Source organism: Mugil cephalus, chromosome 5 (genome assembly GCF_022458985.1).
Source record: "Mugil cephalus isolate CIBA_MC_2020 chromosome 5, CIBA_Mcephalus_1.1, whole genome shotgun sequence".
Classification (NCBI taxonomy): domain Eukaryota; kingdom Metazoa; phylum Chordata; class Actinopteri; order Mugiliformes; family Mugilidae; genus Mugil; species Mugil cephalus.
The window spans coordinates 11,140,783-11,164,738 of record NC_061774.1 but is presented as its reverse complement, the minus strand read 5'-3'; the positions used below and the strand labels follow the sequence as shown (position 1 = coordinate 11,164,738).

The window sequence follows — 23,956 nt, the reverse complement described above, 5'->3', positions numbered from 1 at the left end:
GATTATGCAAATAGCACTTTGAGGACCGGACTGAACCAAAAATGTGTGTTAAATATGTTCTCATGATTTTAAATGGGTTCATAAAAGGCAAAATAGTTTTGGTTTAAATATCATGTGAATGTGTTTATTTTCCCAGTTTATCCACAGTCTATTTTTATGTTGATGATTTACCTTATTTCATGTTTATGTCTGTCAAATGTCCATTATGGCAGAAACAATTTTGTGGTATAATGACACTTTTTACTTGCGTGAACATAAAAAAAAAAAAAAACATTGCAACTCACCAATATCACTGAGCTGTTTTTCCTGTAACAACATGGATCCCTTCTTATTTCTAGGCATGTTGGGACAAAGTTTAGGGGTCACCCATGAAAATGGACTAGACACACCTATGATGTTAGAAATAGGTCCTACTGTATGTGACTTTCTCAGGATATCCAGCCTTTACTTTGAGGAGCTGATCTTGTTCCTGGACTAACATGAAAGGTTCGTCGACACGGGGAGATTCACAGATCAGTCATGGATACATAGCTTTGCATTTCTTCCGTCATCTGGTGCTCTTCAGTAAAGACAGATGACTGCATACCAGCTGGTATTACAGAATAGTCCAGCCTCAGTGTGTCACAGAATCTATCGTAATCTTGTGGACATGTCACATATGCTCCTTTCCACTCAAATTCATCACAAGTTCAGCTTTGAATACAGACTGGAGAGAACAGACTGTTTTTCTTCAAAGAAATGTCTGTGATGCTCTGAAAACTCTATCTGATGGGCCGTCCTTGTGGGGAGGCTGGACAAACCCACAGCCTGTTATGTTGTTGTGGTTTTTGCAGAGTCATATTTTTCTTAAGCCCCTGAAGCAAATGCTAAGCAACGTCCATGGCCCTGTGGTTGGGGACCCCGCTCTAAAACGAACACATCCCTTCTTGCCAGTAGCCTATCTTTCAACAAAATACATTTTCACCTCAACCACAACCACAAACTGTTTTCCTGTGAGTTGCATACAAAGTGTTCAATCCGAGGGTCCTCATTTGCACTTTGATGAAGACTTGCTTTTAATGATGATTAATCTCCCATATATTTTAGTTACAGCCTACAACAAACATGGGAACAAGGATTTAATCTCTATATTGCACGTATGTTTGTGTCTTTGCTGGCTGTCTCTGCAGAGACCCAGCAGACCCCACAGCGAGCTTAAGTAGCTCTGATTAAATCTGGCCTCCCTCTGCTCCTCTCCATTGCTTTTAGGATGCAGAGATAATGCTCATTAGGCGAGACGGTGAGGACTTTGAGAGGCGGATGCTCGCATGTTGCTAAAGTGAGGGCGTAATGAGACGTGATGGTGGGGTAATACAGTTTGGTTGAATTTGGAGCTGTGAGCCGGGGGTTGATTTTATGGAGTGTGTGAATGCATAGGCAGTACAATGCCTCCATCGTATGAGGATGAGGGATGAGGATAAGGTTCCGACGAGAGTGCTCCATGTCCACGCACCTTCACTCGAATGGTGAAGAGTAACATATTACAGAAGCTTGTTTCTCTGCTCTCAGGATCATTGTTTGTGTGAGGCTTAAAGGAATAGTATGAAATACACTTATTAACATTTTGACCATGATTTATATGAAAAATTAACACCACTCTTATTTATATATATAAATATATAAAGCGTTATAGCTATATATAGCTATATTTAGCATATAGCTAAAGTTACAAAATCTGTTGATCAGCATCTTTAGTCGGGTGGGGAACACACCAAACACCAAAACTCCTATGACTGTATCCACAGCAACTGGTTTCATTATAAGTAAGGTATATCTATATATATATATATATATATCATATGACGTTTTGTGTAGTAATTGTGTGGTTATGCCTTCAAAGCATGTCAGAAACCTGCAGGGGCAAATACTTTAATGACAAACTGTGAAATTCCCTCTCTAGATCCAGTGTTTGGTTCATCTTTTCTCAGCCAGAAAGATGGTGGTGATACATGGTGTTCTCTGAGGAAACTTGTTAATTGATCCTTCTATATGTTCCTTAATATTCCTGGTAAGAAAGCTCACATTTTTATCCATATGGAATATGTTTAATCCATCTTTGTAAGAGCTTACCTTTTTATTTTCTTTACTTTTTTTTACTCCTCTTCTTCATGTCCCTCTCCTCTCCCATTTCTCCATCCACGAGGTGAAAAGATTAGAAGGAGTCATTTTGTGAAGCACACTTTGGGTCACGTCTTCCTGCGTGCCCTCACCTCTTCTCACATCATCGAGGACCTCTGGGGGGCTTTTACCACACTGATGAGCGCAGACTGAGGAAGCCTGCAGCTTTTCCGTTCTGACAAGCTTGCGCACACAGACGCAGACACACTAGACCTGTAACGGGCTGCCTCTCCGCATGCTAAGTGTGCAATAAAAGGCCTGTCATGTTCCCCGTGTTGATCGATCTATGTCAAGCTGCGATTAGAAGTCAAATATGAAGGTTTCATAAAGAGTTACAGGGGTTTGCTGGTGTTGCTGTTATGATGCACGCCTTTGGCTGATGTAGTGATTCGCTGAATTGATATTATTCCAAACGCTGGGCTGTGAGGATCCAAAGGTTTTAATGATTCCTGTACAAAAAATAAATAAATAAATAAATCAAAAAGCCCTCACCTAAAGATCAGTCTCCACACCTCATTTTTTCTCAACCTCAGTAGCAACAATGTGCTCACTGCAGATAACAGCTCTTTATTTTGCTTCTGGGAACCTGCTTCAGTCTCTGAATTATTGGCATTTGGCTATTTTCCTAATTTGGTAGATTATAAAATAGATTATGAGATAAAGTCTACTTTTAATCGTTCCAGCAAAACTTGGGCTTCATGAGTGTGTCTTCTCATTAACTTGAAGAGGAACTCCAGGTTCCCGAGAGATGCTCGTTTAATTCGAGGCCATAAGGTTGGTTTTTACTGGCTCCTGGGGGTATCAAAGCTCTTCCCTGGGGGGGACTTCTAACCGTTATCGCTTCCTGTTTGCTGTCGCACATGTCAGACTGTGTCAAAAAGAGTGAAACTGACGCCCGGCCGGGGAGCGTGCTGGGTGGGCAGATCGAAGTGAGGACCAGGGCGCTTAAATCTTTTATCGGAAGAATGGGCGCTTTGGCGATAACGGGACTGGCGTATCCCCACTAGCTCCTGGCCCGCGTTCCCCTGGATAACCTTGTTTGCATTGCTCAAGAAGAAGTAAGGGTCACTCTGTTCTCTGCAGCCGGTTTCCGCTGTGCGCAATCACAGCTCCAGAACCAGCGGTGGAGTCGGTGCGCTCTGGCAGAAAGCGTCCAGCCTCCTCATCTCTCGGCTCAGACAGCAGTCAGCGTTCATCTCCATGCGTACCAGCGTCAGCTACCGGCTGTCATCTGTGGCACCCTTCGCAATGGAACCGCTATAATTCTATTTTCGGTCTTTTTCTTTGCACCCCACACCACATTTTACTCACTAGAAATCGAGCACAGAAAGGAAGTCAAAGCGACAAGCACACCATCTTCAAGTTTTCTCGTGTGGTTCGCACTGGAGGGGAGGAAGCGATGGCAGCCCCGGTGAAAGCAGTGTTGGCTCTCCTGGTTCTCACCGTGGCAAGTAAGTAATCCGTTTAAATAATCCTGGAGTGGGACGGGTTCTGCTGTGGGGGTTTAATCACCAAGTATTGTGCTGTCCATTATAAAATGACAAACTCTCTCTTAGACATATGCACTTAACGTATTGCACCCGGTAAGTAATGTAGATTTATTAGTATTATTATTATTATTCACTAAAACATCACAGTGTCACAGTAGGGCAAACGCATAATGATATCTGCTAGCATTTACCATTTTAGGGAAATGTTAAAGTCATACGTTTACCTTGCACACACATAGCATGCCAGTGGTGAAAAGTAGTGGTGCGCGTCAGACACATCAGCACGTGATTTTTCAGCGCGCCTCAATTAACCAACTTGCTCCTCTTTCCACAGCAAACCCATGGAGTCATAGCGAAATCGAATTTGGACGGTCATGGGTGTCAGATTTGAGACGGGGGCATTTATTTTGCTCACATTTACCTTTACTTCCTCTGCATTAAGTCCCAGCCCGGAATTTGATCAACACATTTAGCAATGTGTTCTTCTCCTTACTCACTGAGCAGCTGGTGCTTCTAAATGCAGACACAACTTGAGTTTTCAATCCACATCAGAAATCCGGGGATGTCATCCTGTGGCTCTTGCTGTACCTAATTGCATGCACATTACAGTTTGCAGTTTTGCTGTTTCAAATGCTAGATAGATAGATAGATAGATAGATAGATAGATAGATAGATAGATAGATAGATAGATAGATAGATAGATAAACTGTGTTAATCTCTGTTCAAGGAGAACAACATTGTAGAATCACTACATTTAGTTCAATTCAATTCAACTCCCCCATGGACATTGTTTTTGTTCAGTTTAATTAAAATCAGTGATTTGAGATTTAATTTGAGGTTGAGTCTGTGTAGGTTAGACTATAATTAGAGCAAGTGCTGTGCAGATAATGTAAAAATGTGTGTTGTTATTCTAGAAACAGTAACTTCCACAGAAACCAGTTTCAGTTTATTTAGTAAAAACCACATTAAATTCATTAAGTAACTCTCTACTTTCACAAACTGGACACGTGTATCCATTATTAAGTGAAACAGGACAAACATGAAGTTTATGGATCCAACTTCATCTGTGAATCATTCATTACCACCTGTGCTCCATCTGCAGCTGAGACAGTGTGTATCTGTGGCGCTGTCACTCCTGTCAGACTTCCCCCTCCCCGCAACCATAAAAAAAAGACTAAATCCAGTCAGTGACTCTGTTGGGATTTATTTGCTCCACATCGCATTGTGTCTACTGTTTGCTCCTGCACCCTTTTCACTGTCTGTGCCGTTCCCTGTCTGGTCCTGTTTGCTGTGTTTTCACTTTGACTCTGTATTTCCAGACTCATACTCTTGTGCTATAACCTTTCTGACACACAGTCTTCTGATGCCCCTGCTTTGTGTCTCTCTTATGCTCATTAAATTCTTAAAAAATGACTTTCAGTGCAATACGGAGTCACACAACACCCACTGTGTAATCCAGGCCATAATTTATATTGGGTATATGTAAAGAAACATGCAGTTGTGAGTTTTGGCATTTGTTTCCCGGGACTTTTTAAACTGCTTTCTCATAACTGCTGATGTGAGTCCGGTCAACCGAGCTCAGCGTCAGTGAGTCAACACCTGATAGTAAACTATTAGTCACTGTGTTGGCACACTTGTTTGGATGCAGCTCTTTGAAGGAGAGAAACAGGCAGACAAAGAGGGGGATCAGTGCACTGTGCAGGCTACATCAGGTGGTGCCAGCCCAAGCAGCAGTTACCCTTAAAAGTGACGTTGAGTGAGCTAAGAGCAGAAGAAAGACACTTTTTGTCTGCGCTTCTGTCCTAAATATGCGCTTGTTCCTGTCACTATGCAAAAAGGAAAAGAGCAAAGAAGGATGAGAAAGACACAAGGGAGGAGTTGCGACAGATAAAAAAAAATCTTTGTAGTAAGAGCTCTTTTTATCCTTAGACAGAAAGAGTCTGCGTTGAGGAAAATCCCACGAGATGCTAAAAACACAAAAGCCTCTCAGGCAGTTGATTCACCGGGAACAATGCTTCATGTGGCTGCATGTAAATGGTACTTGGGAGTCTTTTATAACGTAACCGTTTTGGCCTGTGTAGTGAAGAGAGCCAAAGACAGCTCAACTGTTTTGGCCTCGGAAAGACCACCCGAGATGCTAACACAACAAATAATTCATTATCCTAAAAAGAAACCTACAAGGTTGCAGAATTTCTCTGTGCTCTGGACTGATGAGACAGTCTATCCAACCATATGGAGACACTGCAGCTTTTCGGAGCGTTTCTTTTGTGTGTTTATTTGATTTTACATTTAGCGCGTGCCGTGATGGACATTGTGTCGATTTCACGTGGGCGAAAAAGACTCGGAGAATAATCTCTGATTGTGTTTGAGTCTCTGTGCATGTAGGATGATGGCATTTTTATTTTAGCGGCAATGAATTATTGAGGTGTGGAGAGTGCAGTGGGCCGGACAGGAGTGTGTGTGTGTGTGTGTGTGTGTGTCTGTGCATACATGTGTGATGAGACCTGCTGGTAGACTCCCTAATGCGCCATCTCTACTTACGTCAACCTCATCTCATTTTAGCCTCTTCTGCCATTTTAGCATTTCCTGTCAAACCCATTACCTTACATCTCTCTTAATAATCTTTACCTCCGCTTGATCCTTTTCAGTGGGATTTGTTGGGTTTATTTTTACGCTGGCCCCTTTACATTTTTAAGGCAGTGTGACACGTCGTCTTTCTCTCAGGCTGAAATCAGAGAGCAGCCTCCAAAGACCAAAGGCTGAAGCCATGACACAAGGAAACGCACTGCAGGGTCAAACCGCAATTTGTGTTTAACATTATATATAAATATATTCTGATTTGTGTGATATTGAAGCTGACAACTGGAACACAATACTGAGGTTATATGTCTTTGTAATCCATCCTTTCCTAAAGTGACATTCAAGCTCAAATTTCCCACTTTTTAAGCAAAATAAAATAAAATACAAATAAAAATCATCTTTTTTTCCTCTAGAACTTGAACTGTCGTAAACTGGGATTTTACAGTGTATGTTGTTTGAAGAGGGATTTCCCAAAACTGTAATACCGTGGATTCTGCAGTGACTGAATATGTATCGTTATAATTGAAATGCAGTTTCTTTCTGTTAGAGACAGATTAAAATGGATAATGCCTGGATTTAATGCAGCAGAGGTGGAAATATCTTAATCTTTAGACCCCACTGGATCCCATATTTCATGTAATTCAACCTCTGGCATCTTGTTTGACCCTGTCGTCCTGCCAATGTCTCTCACACTCAAGATGAGTTATTACGCAACTGTTTCCGAGGCCGAGTTAAAGTTCTTGTGACGAGTGAACTGAGCTTAATGTGTTAAACTTGTGAAGTGTCCCTTTAGCTGAATGGGAGTATGCCTCTTGCTTTTTAAGATAGCTTTAATCCACTTAACCAAAGCCTGATGACTACCAACAGTGAGCAGACACAACAGGATTCCTAGAGAGGCTTGTCTCAGCTCCCAGTGCAACCTTAATCTGAAAACCAGTTGCTTTTAATTAGAACCCAGCGTTCCCTTCATGCATCGGTTTGCCCTCATATTGCACATAAACGACATATTGTTGCCGAGCTGTAATCCCATTAAGCAAATTTACGAATCGCTGCCATTTCCCATGAATCATCAACGTAATACGACATGATGCCGTTTCTTTTTATCAGATGATTATCCCCCAATCAGGGAATTGTTTCGCATCACGCTCCGTGTATTGTAGTGCGTTTGTGTGCATTGTCCTTTTCTCCTTGTCTCCGTCTCCTCTCTCCGTCTAATCCTGACAGACAGAGCTTTCTGTCTCTAAACCCTCAGGGTTTAGTGTCATGTCATGACTGCTCAGACTGCTCCTGTCTCTTTTTCAGATGGAGGGCTGCTGGAGGTTAATGTGGAGTGACCAAGTGTAGAGTATACCTCCCTACCCCTGCACCTGTCTTTAAAGCGCAGCGCCTCTCCTCCTCAGTTCACGGACGCGCCTCAAAACACATTGTTATCAATGAAAGTGTCAAAACCAACAATATTCCAAAGGTTCACAGTCCTGACATGCCTGGACAAAATATGCTGCTGGTTTTTGTTTGCACAACTAAAAATGTAGATGCATCAAAAGAGGATACAGCTCTCGTGTATCATATAGCCAGCTGTTTAAGTCAAATGTGACATCCCTGATGTTTCTCAACCAGAAACTTGTTTTCTTGACTCATGTCTTAGAATCAGATTAGGTATTAAATTCTGTATCTGTAAACTTTGCCTGGCAACGGCAGATCGCAGTTTTCTCTCTGCCTACTGGCAAATCCATGGCTGATTCATCTCAAAACAGATGACACCAGGTTTTGTAATAATAGACAGAATAGAGGACTGACAGAATTGTAACTCACTAAGAAGTCATATTAGTTACTTTTGTAGCTCTATTGGTTTTTGATTGTGTTCCTAAAATAACAAGTTGTGAGGTTAAGATTAAGCTTCATTCAGTTTCATACTTAAGTAAAATGCTCGTCACTCCAAATTTAATCCACCTTTCTCTTGTCTTTATTGACACCCCATAGTTTGCACTCTCCTTAAAGCAGGAAATCCAAGAATCATTTCAGGGAACTAAGCTGTCAGAAAAGGCTCGCAAAAACCATGCAACATAAAAACAGACAAGGCAAACATGAGATACAAGCTGATACTAAACTGAAGACGTGAGCAAATGTTTATTTAGACAGCAAGAAAACACGCCAGCTACTGTAAGAATCCATCTCAATATTTCCTTTCTTAAATATTAATTCTTTCACAAGGATCCTCGATCCCTGATCCTTCTCCATGAACAGCAAACTGATTGAAACTTTTGTTGAAGTTAAGTATCATTTGTCCAGCTGACTGCCTCACAATCAGGTTAGGGCCTAATGGTTTCTAAGTTTAAAAATGTATTAAAGTCTGGGAGGGCTCGTGTTTTAAACCACTCAATGTCACTGAAGCTCTGTGATCCAGACAGATGTTCTGTGTCGTGGGGTGATGTTCTCCCTGAGGTGCTCTGCCTCCCTCTCTGTATTTCTGATTAAATGTGACCGATATGAAGCGCATATTGCATGCAGCGTTGACATGCAACATGCAACATGCAGCATGCGAGGTATGTGATTAAAGGCCTGTGAAGGAGGCACGTACGTATAGAGCATGTTTGTGTGTTTATGTTTGTTGGACTGTCACTAAATATGATGTTACATCTGATCAGTGTGTTAGATGTGGATAGTCCGCTCCTTCCCTCTCTCACACTCATTGCACACTCATTACATTCGGGCACATGCAGCATGCTGCATCGCTACAGCACTTGGCACGAGATTTAATCATCACTTCACCAGCTAAAGCTCTGAGAATGTGCACGTGAAGATCAAGTGTTTGTCAGTGATGATCAGGAATTTTAGATTTGGCGTGAGTTGTGTTTCTATTTATTAGTTGTTTGTGGACATCACATGAGAATGTAATGCCTGAAATAAAGCGAATGCAGTTAAGAATAAGCAAAATATGTTCAAATGAGGAACAATGAAGTTTTTAAAAGCATTTTAACTATCCATTAATGTAATAGCTTGATTTTAGCATATTTTTTCTTACTCAGCGAAGAAAAAAACAACTAAATGCTTTTTGATCTCATCAAACTCAAGGTTAAAATCAGATTAAGTCCTACAAAATCCAGCGTGAGGCACCACCAGTGTCTGCATTTAGGTTATTTTTCTGCTATTTTATCCAGTTTACTTTCTGCTTCTGTTGTTTAATTTCAGGAATCAATCATCCTGTATCTTTTAGTTTCATTGTTTTCATTCGTGTCTTGTTAGCTGTGCCTTCTGTTCATGCTGGATGCGTTCACCTGTGATGTCTTCTCTCAGGTTCCTGTGGCTCTTCTTCCCATTTCCTGCATTTGGGTTCATCTACGTAGACGATTTCTTTTTTTAACCCCCATCAGGTTTTAACAGTGTGCCGAAGAAATGTAGGATTTACTGCTGTTATTCAAGCAGTAATGATGATGGGATTTATTCTCAACATAACATAAAGCGTAACACAGATATTTATTAGTTGAACTTACATTCATTGTGTGTTTATTTCTGTGTATGTGCAGCTGCCCGCTGTGCGGAGGTTGAGGAGCGTCTGGTGAGTCACCTGCTGTCGTCGGAGCGCTACAACAAGCTGATCAGGCCAGCTGTCAACAACAGCCAGCAGGTTACCATCTACATCCAGGTGTCTCTAGCTCAGCTGATCAACGTGGTACGAAAACACCCACGCACACTAATCCAAAACCACATAAGCTGCTAACGTAAAGGCCTGCTCTGCTCATTTAAAATTTATTGAAGAATATAGTTGGTTGTTGGTATTAAGAGTGAGTTTGGGGTTTTCAGTGATACATTAACCTCGTGTCTGTGTTTTAGAACGAGAGGGAGCAGATCATGACAACCAACTGCTGGCTCTCTCAGGTTTGTGTCCTCCTTATTTGACTATACTTCATGTGTGTATTTTTACTGCATGTCTGTGGGTCAAACCATAGACTGTATATAAACATGGACAATGCATCCCCACTCCCTCGCATATGCCAAACTGATGCTAGTTTCTCAGGGATATGGGTGGCGCCATCTTGGCGAGTTTTACACATGGAGCTGTGTTAACAATCCTCCGGCTGCACTCCCGCCAGACTCACCAATGTTTTCGCTACATTACTGCATTCTGCTTTACCTCCACCAGTTACAAGTTGGATTATACACTGTATTTTTTTCCTACTCTATCAGCCTACAAGACAGAGCGGTTGGCATGGTGACTGGTAGTCAACCTGTTTTTATAGTGTTAAATAGTTAACTAAAATGCAACTAAAAATTGACACTTGAACATACACTTGCTGGCCACTTTATTAGGTACACCTTGCTAATAAAAGGTTGGATCCCTTTTGCCCTCAGAACTGCCTTAATTCTTCGTGACATACTTTCAACAAGGTGTTGAAAAATCAGAGATTTTGTTCCATATTGACATGATAGCATCACACAGTCACTGCAGATTTGTCGGCTGCACATCTATAATGTGAATCTCCCGTTCCACCACATCCCAAAGGAGCTCTATTGGATTGAGATCTGGTGACTGTGGAGGCCATTGGAGTACAGTGAACTCACTGTCATGTTCAAGAAACCAGTTTGAGATGATATGAGCTTTGTGACATGGTGCATTATCCTGCTGGAAGTAGCCGTCAGAAGATGGTACACTGTGGTCATAAAGGGATGGACATGATCAGCAACAATACTCAGGTAGGCTGAGGCATTTAATCCATGCTCAATTTGTACTACTGGGCCCAAAGTGTGCCAAGAAAATATCCCCCACACCATTACACCACCACCAGCCTGAGCCATTGATACAACGCAGGATGGATCCATGCTCTCATGTTGTTTATGCCAAATTCTGACCCTGCCATCTGAATGTTGCAGCTGAAATCGAGACTTGTCAGACCAGGAAATGTTGGTCCTTATACTTATATTGTCCAATTTTGTTGAGCCTGTGTGAACTGTAGTCTCAGTTTCCTGTTCTTAGCTGACAGGAGTGACACCTGGTGTGGTCTTCTGCTGCTGTAGCCCATCTTCTTTAAGATTCAACGTGTTGTGTGTTTTTAGAGACGGTATTCTGCATTCCTTGGTTGTAACGAGTGGTTATTTGAGTTACTGTTGCCTTTCTATCATCTCCAACCAGTCTGCCCATTCTCCTCTGACCTGTCACATTAACACTGGATATTTTCCCTTTTTCGGACCATTGTCTGTAAACCCTAGAGATGGTTGTGGGTGTAAATCCCAGTAGATCAACTGTTTCTGAAATACTCAGACCAGCCCGTCTGGCACCAACAACCATATCACGTTCAAAGTCACTTAAATCCCCTTTCTTCCTCATCCTGATGCTCTGTTTGACCTTCACCACGTTGTCTTGATCACCTCTAGATGTCTAAATGCATTGAACTGCAGCAATGTGATTGGTTGATTAGCTATTTGTGTTAACAAGCAATTGAACAGGTGTACCTAATAAAGCGGCCAGTGAGTGTACATCAGCATTACATTATCTACATAAATTGAGAGAATCCATTCTTGTGTTTGGCCAAGTACACTTATGACCTATACTGCAGCCAGACACCAGGGGGAGCTGTGTTTACTTTGACTTCACTTTTGGGGAGGCGTTCCACTGCCCATCTTTATTTACAGTCTTTGGTTAAAACACTGTCTCCAAGGGATGCAACAGGTGTGTGAGTTGCATTAGTCACTGACCGGCACACACCTATGCAGGTACACAGATGTAGACATCCACCTGGTTCACTGGGCAGGCAAGCCCTTGGCATGTAAGTTAAATATGTCAGTGTAGTGCTGTTTGAAATGCATTTTGCCAGACAGGTATGACTCAGCCAGTGTGTGTCTTGGTTTGTTTATCTATGGTCTCCAAATTCTTCTGTTTTATTTTGGCCCTGTTATTTGTATGTGTTCTTGTGTTTGGGTGCAAATGAATCCTAATCGTTGTTCCTATTTGAGCGCGGGACCACTGAACGCATTGATGTGCTTCTACATGTGTTGTCCACTTTTATGTTAGGGGTGGAACGACTACAGATTAATGTGGGACCCTGAAGAGTATGAGGGAATCAAGAAAATCAGGCTCCCGTCGCAGCACATCTGGCTGCCAGACATCGTCCTCTATAACAAGTATGTGACCGACATAATGAGCGCGCGCGCGTGTGTGTGTAAAACTAAGTAATGAAAGTGGGAACAAAGACTGAGCAACTTCATTGCAATAGTTACAAAATCCCCCATTTTCCTAAAAGGTTTGTTTTTGTTTTGTTTTTATTATTTTATCCTCTTATGCCATCCATCCTCGTACGTGTCCCTTTTAAACCCACTTGTCAGATCTTTTGACATAATGAATTCCACCAAATACATTTATTTAACACCACTGGGAACCTTGTGATGACACAAAGTGAGATTGGGAGAGAGTGAGATTAAAAATCTGGTGAAAAGCTTAAACAAGTAGGGCCATAGTAGACATTGTTAAGTATTAATCCTGAAGATTAACGGTTCTAGTGAATTTGGTCACATTTTAATTATTAGTGTCCTTGTCAAGAAACTAGTAGCTAGCAATAGCAATTGACTTTAGCATTAACTGTAATACACATGGCATCAAAAATATCTGCCTTGCAGCCACTTTAACTCCATTAACCAATCAAGGGATTCTCCTGATGTCCCAGTAGGGTTGATCTTTGACTTTTTACACATAAAATGTTATCACTAAATAATTTTATCCTGTTAGACATGTGTGGGAAATTTGATCCTTATTAGCATATGACCAAAAATGTGTTTTCTGAGGATACAGGGACCAGAGATTTGACCTTTGAACACTTAATTTAAATCGGTTCATCCATGACTCCAAGTGTTTGGAACAAATCTGTAGAAATTTCTTCAAGCCACTCGAGAGATGTCAAGATGAACAAACCAAAGGACACCCTGAACACATAATATTATAGCCCATGATTACTGCTGCTGTGAAGGCTATATATTATAATGTTTAGCTTCTAATCGTGCTTGAGATAATTTTAACCAGAATAAGGCCACCAGACGATCACACATGACAGGGTTTATTTTCCCACACATACAGAGTGAAATACCTTAAATTAAAAAAAAGTATTCTTGTGTATTTGTACTGCACACTACAGACCTGGAGGTGGATCAATACAATATATACACAGGACCACATCATGGCCTTCACTGGCCATTAATGTTTTGACAAAAATCAGTGTGCTATAACACACTTACACTAACTTACCGACTAATACGGTTACAAGCTGAACAGGACTGAAACAGGACAAATCCCTGTGCAATTTCGTGCGTGTTTCTTCTTACTGAGCAGCACAAAATATTGATCGAAGATCATTTTCATGTTGTGTTCACATCTAAAATCTGCATAAAATTGTTACAGAAGATCAATACAGGAGAAACTCGGTGCTGTTGTGAGTTGAGTCAAGGACAAATTAGTCATGCTGCCCATATTCACTGGAGTATTATGGTATGGTAACAGATACGAAGGCTTTTGGACCTCACTTCATCTGTCATACATACAGATGAACACATTGGTCTGATGTTGATGTGTTGTATAACATTAACTGCTCATTTAAACCTTGATGTATCCATGAAGCCTTTAGTCTTATGATCAGAGTTCAATCTAGTTTTGACTGTACTGTTTTTTATGTTTTTTGTTTTCTGTGAAGTTTCACCTACCTTATATTATCATCACTTCACACACTATCACATCTGCTGAGACCTGAGAAAGCTGTCATATTGTTTCCTTAAACTGTGCATTGAATGCCATCTATGCTCTCAGCCTGAGGCTGAGGTGACTCACAGTTGTTTGGACTTGTAGCTTTTGTGTTTGGGTCAGCGAAGTCATTGCACCGTTAACAGGCCGTGAAGGCGTTAAACTTTTATGAACATAGATTGCTGGTCAGCTAAGGAACACATTACAAAAGTGTAATGATTTTGCCTACACAAAATGATAAGAGATGATCAGCACTACTTTATACCTTCAGGTTGAGCTTTCTGACCAAGTCTGACAGGTCACAGTGAGCAGGTGTGGTCTCTGCATTTTTAATTAGCCTACGCTGCAGCACCAAAGAGGTCAAGTGTGATGGTTGAATTCCTAAGTTGCTTTATAATTGATGTGCGCTGTATTCATAATGCATCAACTGCAGACTTGGTGGGACGAAGAAAAGTCTCAGCAGGTTCGATGTTGCTCTTCTCTGGAGATGATGAACACATCGTCGTTAAAGGTTAAAGGTGTGGAAGAATCTGTCAATGAGCAGTCTGATGAAGCAGAGTGTCAATTTGCAGCCATGGCAGGAATATTTGATATGAATAAATAAAAGCATAGCTAATGGTATAAATCATCTGCCAGGGTTGGCGGCTGGGTGAGGTAGTATTGAGGCAAATACAGGGTCAGGTTTAACTGTAGTTCAACACCTCTATTACATCAGCGCTACCCCGACCACATCACATTAACGTGTGATAAGGGTTGTAAGGTTTCCCAGAGGAATATGTGTTCAGATTATTTGAAAACTCCCTCAGACAGAGTCTTACTTTCCATAATCTTATACAGAAAAGTGTTCATTATTGACATATCTCAAGGGGTTGGTTAGATTTTAACAAGCTAAGCAGAATAATCAGTGGTTTTTGATTAACCTATTTTTTTTTGAAGATTTACCCAGGCTAGACAAGGTATGTATATAAGGCCTGTTTGAAGCACCTGCCTTAAAAGCAAATAAGCATTATCAATACTATCACTATTATCTTCTACAGTATCATCTGTGTTTGAAGTGTAGATAGGTTGGAATGAATTATTAGATAGCCTCAATATGATTTGCCATGCTCCTTGCCGTTATCATCCTTTATTTCACAGCTTAACTTTTCTTCCTCTTTTCTTTTGATCCCTACATTTTTTCCTCAGTGCCGATGGCACCTATGAAGTCTCTTTCTACTCAAACGCTCTGGTCTCCAACAATGGCGAGGTGACTTGGCTCCCACCAGCCATCTACAAGTCAGCCTGCAAAATCGAGGTCCGCGATTTCCCCTTTGACCAGCAGAACTGCACCCTCAAATTCCGTTCTTGGACCTACGACCACACGGAGATCGACCTCATCCTCCTCAGTGACTATGCCTCACGCGACGACTTCAAACCCAGTGGTGAGTGGGATATTGTGTCACTGCCTGGGCGCAAGAATGAAGACCCCAATGATATCCGATACCTGGATATCACCTATGACTTTATCATAAAGAGGAAACCTCTGTTCTACACCATCAACCTCATCATCCCCTGCATCCTCATCACATCTCTAGCTATTCTGGTGTTCTACCTCCCGTCAGACTGTGGCGAGAAGATGACTCTTTGCATCTCTGTCCTCCTGGCCCTGACTGTGTTTCTACTCCTAATCTCTAAGATTGTGCCACCCACGTCTTTAGCAGTGCCTCTGATTGGGAAGTACCTAATGTTTGCGATGGTGCTGGTCACCTTCTCCATCGTCACCAGTGTTTGCGTGCTCAACGTGCACCACCGATCCCCAAGCACGCACACCATGCCCCTCTGGGTCAAGCGCGTCTTCCTGTACCGGCTCCCCTCCTTCCTCTTCATGCGGAGGCCCGGCAGCTCCAACATCCGTGAAAGGTTCCGAAAAAAACACCAGAAACAAAAGTACTCGGAGCAGAAGCTGCGCGGCGCGGAGGGCGGGGCTGGAAGCGGCGCAGGGATGGCGGATTCCTCCTCGTCCTTCTACGTCAACGAGGAGTCCGCCAAGCGCTACGGCTGGAAGGTCAGCGACTTGTCGGAGAACACGGAGTTCAGGAAGAGGATGACGCTCAAGAGCAACATTGACGTGGAGGATGCAGTGGATGGAGTGCGCTACATTGCAGAGAAAATGAAGAGCGAGGATGATGATGAGGGGGTGAGTGTCTGTAGACAAAATAACAACAGGGTAGGATTAAATAAGGCTTCTTCCTACTCCTTTTCAGCAAATATTGTTCAAATGTTCTATTCTTTGTTTTGTTTTTTGGTATTACATGTTCGAAATAAAGCATTCATTTATCAGAGCAGGTCTTTGGTAGGTTTAATTCAGTGAGTTGCGAGTTGCTGAAGACCTATGCTATATATAAAAAATAAGAACCAGAGACAATAATATATTATAAAAGATAATGGTTCAGTTCAAACACATTCACAAAACAGAGGCTGCATTGCACATCTAGTTTCTCTCTCTCCCTGCAGATCATTGAAGATTGGAAGTATGTGGCCATGGTGATCGACCGCCTCTTCCTGTGGATCTTTGTGTGCGTGTGTGTGGTCGGGACATTGGGCCTCTTCATGCAGCCTCTGTTCCAGAACTACACCACCCCCATCCTCGACGACGTGGAGCATAACTGAAGTCCGAGCTTCGCTCCTGAACTTTTTACTCCCCCCTCCTAGAAACAGAGCTCTGCAAAACATTTTCTCACATGAACTCACACGTCCGCCTCTCACCGCACTCTGACTGGGAATTTATATCAGTGCACTTCAGCGTACTTCCAACACCTGCTCCCCGTCTGCCATCGTCATCCTCTGCATGTTATTTACAACAGGAGCTGGGAATCGTGCATTTTAACGAACCTGAAAACCTCAAATTTGCTTAACTTATTTCAGTGAGGAAGATAAAGGAAGGTTTTTGTTATAGCATCAGTCGCAATATTTACTACTATATTTCTTTTTTTTTTTTTTCAGGAACTCCTGGGCAAGCCATAGTTAACCATATTTACATCTGAATTCAAAACATGAAGTGAAACCTGAAAGTGTATTGACCTTTATCACTGTTAAGATTAACCTGACCAGCAGCAACTCAGGACCGTAATTTTTTCCTGTGCAGGACTTTCAAGTCTAATGGGTAAAACATGACATAATTGGGGCTAGCATGGACACAGCATTACATCTGATTTTTGTTTACTCAAGGACAGACGTAGCCCAAAGACGAACAGAACCACTGACTCTCACAAGCAGGCTCATCGCGTCAATAAGGGCCTCACATCGCCATCACTGGCCCTGAAGAGAAGAAGACGAATCTCTTCTGTGGCAGACGCATGGAAGATCACTCCCCCCTTTTGGCCACACATGCTGCAAGAACTTTTTGATATTTGCCTTGAAAATGAGACTGAGAGAGGACGCAGAACGGCCGACAGCTGGACTGCTCAAATGAAAAAATGGAGCGCGGGGGAGTTGGAGTCTGTTTTTATGCTCACTCGGACTGTGGCCTGATTTATTTCATAGACAAATTAAATCTATGACTTTTGTGAAGTTTAAAAGCAGATTTGCTTTAAGTGAATGAGGGTAGTGCTAAAAATACAGCTGTTGCTGCTCACTGTGCTTTTTTTTTTAGAGGTACAGTATGCTGGCTTTGTCAAACCAATGCTTGATAGCATCCATCACCAAGGAAACCAGCAGAAATAATATTGTATAGTATTTTATATGCACTAAGCTGAAACAAACCGACCATCTCTTCACTCGCATTATATTCCGTTATGCTGTACCCTCGATTATCGCGATTTGTTATCTGAGATCTTACTTGAATCTGTGTCCAGTAATTATTTCTGAGAGGTGTCACTGTCATGATGCACTCATCTGTCACTGCTGCCAACGGCGGAACAGTGTATGAACTGATTTCTTCCATCTTTGTTTTCTCGGCGGTTGATAGAATTAAACACGCCTTTTCTTTTTCTTCCCACTTGCCAGTCTTGTTGCGTGACTTGTTGAATCTTGTCTTTGAGGAGGGGACGGTGATGAGACCTGGCATCCTGCTAAGTTGATCGTGAAATAAATTGAAAGCAACCATCAGACTTGATCAGTCGCATCTCTTCTCTTTTTTTTCGGTGTGGTCAAGGACACTGTATCATTTTGTTGAGGTCATGGCAAAGTGAAATGTGCTTTAAAGTTAAGTTTCTTAATTGCAGCTGCTGACAGTCTGACACCCTCGAGGCGTCCAGCTTCACCTTCCGTTCGCTGAAGACGACAGCGAGGTTGTGCGGTTGCTGAAGAGCAGCCTGCGAATAAAAATGTGCATGCACACAATCATAAATCTGGAAGTGTGTGTTGAGATGCTTCCCCTCCTTATCTCATAACAGCTGAATTATGATGTAGCACTAAAAAAGAATAAGTAGAGCTGACTGACTGTTGGTGCTATGTCAATCAATTTAAAAAAAGCTCTTGTTAAGCTCTTTTAATACTTTTTTTTCAAATGAGAAGTGTCTACAGTGTCTGAAAGACACCCCATAACGGACAAGAACACACGCTTCTGTTTTCCAGCGACTGACGGTGCTTCCAACTAATTCTCCAGCAAACATCTTGTCGGCCACACACACGCACACGGTTGTGTTCACTTCAGAGGACATTACATTGACTTGCCTTCACTTCCTGGAGGCTTACTCCAACCCTGTGTGTAAACACCCCTTGCCCAACCATTGCTTTATTAGATCTACACGTCAGTACATTATTTAGTCTAACGCGAACATAAACCTGATTCTATCCCCGACCCTAAAATCAGGCGACAGCTCTTGCGAAGTCGTGCGGGCAAGCCCAAATCCCCCTCGGTGCACAACTCTGGTTTGTAATTAAAAACTGTGCATGCAAAAAAAAAAAAAAAAAAAACACAAAAAGAGAGGCACAGACACACGCACAGCGTCGTAATCCTGCAGATGTAGTGACAGCCACTGAACTGGAATTGGGCTCAGCAATTATAGCTCGTATTTGTTCAACCATCCTCGCCCTGTTTGACACATAAATTAGATACTTGACATCTGCATCAATTTCCATTAGGAGAGCAGCCACATGAGTGTGGCTGGGATGGAGGGACTGAGGGGTGACTAGGTGTTGTGTTGTTGGGCCATATCGCTGCAGGGCAAGACTGTCGCATCATATTGTGGGTTCTAAACGTCACTTGACCTTTATTGCTTTTTTTTGTTGCTTTTTTGGTATATTATATTATTTCTTCTTCTTCGTTTTCTTGTGAGCCAATGTTGCACACGATTTGTCCCTCCGTGTGTGCAGCAAAAATAACGCAAAACATTAGAAGAACATGGATAGGTGCCAATTTATAATTGCATTATCTGAATAAAAACTCAAGCGTGAAGATTAATCCCACCGAGGTGTTTGCATATGGTTGCAGGTGTCTCCAATAATAGTTACACAGCAGGTTTTATTGTATAAGCAAAGCAAAAATGTCAAATGTCAGAGGTTGAACACTGATGGATTAAAAAAGGAGAGCAGGTCACTCTCCATGTCTGACAAAAGAGATAAAACTGGATGGGTGTGTAGAGCGGGAGGAAAGAGGAGTAACAAGCAGGGTGAGAGGGAAAAGGAGAAGGGGAGGTACAACGGAAGATGACAGAGATGACAAATCTCGGCCATAAACAAGAGACACAAGACTTTTGCAGTCTGTTAGACCGGCAGGGAGCCAACAGTAAAGAGCATTTCATGCTGCAGTCAACAATCAATAAGCATTTATTCTTCTTTGCGAGACAAACCCACACACAGATAATATGCATACGCACACTGTATGTATTTCACCTTGTGGTTCGTTTTTTTTATATTTGATTGTAGGTACAAGCTTTTTGAGCATCATCATGATTGACCGATTTAACCGAGTCTCAATCTGACTCTACTTTGATGCAGCACGGTGGTGAGCGTCAGCAGTTTGATCTCTTTCCTGTAGCTGCCCGTCGCCTTCCATCTCCCCCATTATCCTGCACAGGACATTCCTCTAGGATTTATACCTGCCATACCAGCCCAGTGGTCGATATTTATGAACTACATTACACCATTACAGAATCTGTAGCTGCCGTGCAGTTGAGTCAGGGGGGAGGGGGAAGGAGGGGGGGCATCGATCCTCATCCCTGAGCTGCTGAGCACCTGGGCAGAGGGAAAAACACAGGAGCGCTTTACAGGGTTTTAAACTGGGCTCAGGGGTCGCTCTGTGATGTCCCAGCCAGAGAAATAAATATCTCCTCAAGTCTGTAACCTGCTGACAGATAGAGTGCGTGCTGCTGCTTGCTAGTGGCCAAAAGAGACACTGCAGAGTTCAGCGTTCGACTCAGCGGAGCTTCTCAGGTCACGCTTAAAGTCTAAAATAACACACATATTTTAAACAAGAATAAAAAGGTCAGGACAATGTACACTTTTTACAACAGCCTGGTCACAATACAACAAGTTTGTGCCAGGAAATGGCTCCAGGAGCCTTGCAATGCTGATAAGAGTCATAACAGTTAATTTGATCAGCAAGCTGGACTCCAAAAGCTTGTAATTAAAATGCTCGCTGCGCATTTCAAACTGCTTGGGCATCACTTGCAGCCACGATGAGGACATCATCTGCGGAAGCGGGGAAAAGTAAGAGTTCAGATTTCATCTCAGGACAAATATGAGTGCATGGTATAATGAGTAAGCTTGGCATGACACTGTTTAACCCCTCTGGCTGCAGCTGTTTAGCTGAAAATGACACTGTTGGTCAATCAGAGAACGGGAGGGGCAGAGACGACACAACAGGAAGTCAGATGGAGGATGGAGGAAATTAACTTATTGTGAGATAACATAAAATAATCCTTTAATTTATCCCACGGTGTATATGTGAGAAAAAAAACAGAAGAGTAAAGAAGGGAGGGTTTGTGGGAAAGAAATGGCAGGGAGATGGCAGTTTAATTAGCAGCAAAGGACAAATGTGATTTGACCAGTGAAGGGACTTTAATTAGTTGCTGATGGCTGGCACTGGCCACAACATGACCAAGCAGGCTGCACACAGTGGTCGGTGGATGAGTGAGAAATAAGACGTAAACTCTGTGGCGTTGATGGGTTGGGAGCAAAGGGGGGAGGAGGAGGAGGAGGAGGGAGCAGTGGTTAAGAGGGGCTGGAGGATGCTGCGAGGATGAGAGGGGTCACGGAGTGTAGCGTGACTGGCACATCAGGATGAGCTGCGGGAGAGAATGGGGGGGATGCTCTTAAAAATGATCTGTCAGAGGGTGGTGATAGTGGAGCCCTGGGATTAGACAGAGCACAAGGAAGAAGGGGATTATGGGAAGATGGCTAAACTTTTTAGAGTAGGGTTGAAGGGTGCGGGGGGAAAATGATGAGATTTGAAATCTTATTTATATCATATTTATTCTTTTTAAATGTTATAAATAGATGAAAAGTGGAAGCTTTTGGCTAGATATCGAACATGCATATCACTGTTTGTATATCAAGACACAGCGGAAACATTCACCGTATGTACCTGATGAGTGGCACATAAAAAGATGAATGGGTGTGTTGTAGTTAAAAGAGGTTGAAAAGAGAAATATTGCCAGTAGGATTGTATTAGAGTTAATGTTATGTTGTCAAAATGTAGAAAGTTTGCCCACTTTTTGCTTTTTCTCTTGGTCTTTTATATGAGAGCAGGAACAGCAGCCTGCTTCAGTGCTTTCAGCCTGTGGGAGTAAACCAAAACTGTAAACTGAAACTGAAGGGCTGAGCTGAAAGCTGCTAAGTGCTGAGTGGGATTGAGGACTAATAAAATAAATAAATAAACTAAAAGTAACTGTTTTAATACATCATTTTTAATACATGCAAAAATGTGTAAAAATTTAACTGTGCAGTGCTGTCCTTTTCTTCCAAGTCGTATAGTTATGTTTATTTGAATTTAGATATTTCACTTGAATTTCAGTTTGCATTTGTTGGTGCATCTCTAAATGTAGTTACTGTACAGCTGATTACAAGTGTAATCCAAGTGGAAGCTAAATTTGCCTCAGACACAACCTGATCAATAATACAGGTTTGGAATCAGACGTGCTGTAACATCAGACTGCAGGTTGTTTAAATGTAGACGCCTCGTTAAAGTGACTGACAGGTAATGAAATGGGACAGTGACCAGCTAAGGGCGAGAACTAACAATGCACTCAATTAGGCATGGGAAGCCACTTGTGTCCTCGTCTCTTATGTCCCTCGGTCTTAACCTCTCCCAGTAGATCCACTCTGTCATGAGCTTTGCCTCACGCGCCTTAGTGGCCTTTTTACCGTTCACTTGTAAACACACCAGTAAAAAGACTGAACCAATTACATGAACAACAGGGCTGTAACAGCAGTTTGTGCAGCAGTTAATAATATTATTACTTACACTTGTGTTTGTCATTTTAGTCAGTTGTGAAAAAGGCATGAGGCAAAAGCAGCACTTTCAAAAAAAAAAAAAAAAAAAAAAAAAGCAGAGTCTGAGCTGGAGGGATGTGTGAACCTGAAAACCACAGATGGGTGTGGAAAGCAACAAAACCAGATATATTCAGCCAAGGAGAAAGAAACAGTGGAAAGTTGATGTGAATGAGCTGGGACAGTCCTGTCTGATACACACACCGGTACTACACTTTTCCTTTTGGCTGAATACAAATGTTTGGACTTCACTTATGGGCCAGCTGTACTCAGAGCCACTTTGAGATCTGAAAACATTCTCTCTTTTTCATCGTCACCTACATCATCAAGGTTTCACAGAAAATGTGAATAGGCTGAACTAGACAGCCAGTGGCTGATGAAGGAGGAAGGATTTGTAGTTTAATGTCGTCTGTGCTGGTTTCTCATGTAGATGATTATCTGTTTTTCTGTGCATTCTGCGTACTGGTCGACTCTGGGTGATGGATTCAGCCTTTCCTTTTTCTTTTCCCTTTCAGAAACACAAAAAAAAGTCACACAGTGATTAAAAGTGGTACTCAGAAACAGGACGAGAATGTTTCCATTGTTTGCTTTCCTTTTTGTGGGGGGATAACACAGGCATGTCCCTTTGGTTTGAGACGGTACCCAAACACCAACACTGTGGGGCAATAGTCTCCTCTTGTGAACCTGACTAATTCCTGCATCACTGGAGATTTTCTGTCTCTTTGATTTTTTTCTTTCCTTCTCTCCATCCGACGTTTCCTCCCTGCTGGATCTAAGCCACTGCAAGTGAATATAAAATCTTTGTGTGATCAAGCGCTTATTTATCTTATAACGGCGTGGTGGTGGTTCAGATTGGTATTGTTTTGCTGTTGCTTATTTTAATACTGTTGTTAGTGTTCATATTATTATTATTATTTGCATATAAGTGCAAAACATCCTAAACATTTCCCGACTGCTGTAGATGATACACATTCTTAGTCACTTGCTCTTTTCCTTTAAGGGATTTGAAAGTTTTTAATTGGAAACTAATCTCAAACTAATCTCAAAGGTAGGAAGCAGATAAGACGCAGATGTGTCTATGCTTTAGACACAATCAATTGTGATCATGGCACATTCTCAGCATCTCTTTCATTAAATGCTTCTAAAGTAAGGACCTAGATCATTACTGAAAACCTACACCTTCATTACTCCCTCCTTTAAAACACACAGTTAAAGGTAATTGCAGGAAAAATAATCAATATTCAATAATTGAGAAAGGCCAAAAGTTGACCTTTTGTCTTTAAAGCTGAGCGCCATAGGAAAATAAGACAAATGTTTGTTTCCTCACTTTAAATGTCATGGCCGTTTCAAATGCTCGCGTCTTGCTCACGGCACGTCTCTGGGAATGAACTTACTGCATTTTAAGCTGTCAGTGAAAAGGCTGTTGTCGCAGAAGAACAGACTTGTTAAAAACAAATCTGGAAAACAAAGAAGAGGACTGAAAGAATAAAGTGGTGTTTCTCCCCACCCTGGGCCGGTGGGTGGAGACTCCTCCTCAGTTTTTCCTCTGCAGCTTGCTAATTCAGAATAAAAAAAAATAAATAATAAAAAAAAGAAT

General features: G+C 42.0%; 1 protein-coding gene across 1 annotated transcript; it reads left to right on the top strand.

Moving 5' to 3' along the window:
* The first annotated feature begins 3,114 nt into the window (after positions 1-3,114).
* Positions 3,115-18,040, top strand: LOC125007647 (neuronal acetylcholine receptor subunit beta-2-like). The gene is made up of 6 exons (XM_047584374.1): positions 3,115-3,608; positions 9,752-9,897; positions 10,059-10,103; positions 12,235-12,344; positions 15,133-16,123; positions 16,441-18,040. Exons 1-6 carry the CDS (start codon positions 3,557-3,559, stop codon positions 16,594-16,596), a joined length of 1,500 nt encoding a protein of 499 aa, XP_047440330.1. The 5' UTR covers positions 3,115-3,556; the 3' UTR covers positions 16,597-18,040.
* The last annotated feature ends 5,916 nt before the right edge of the window (positions 18,041-23,956 follow it).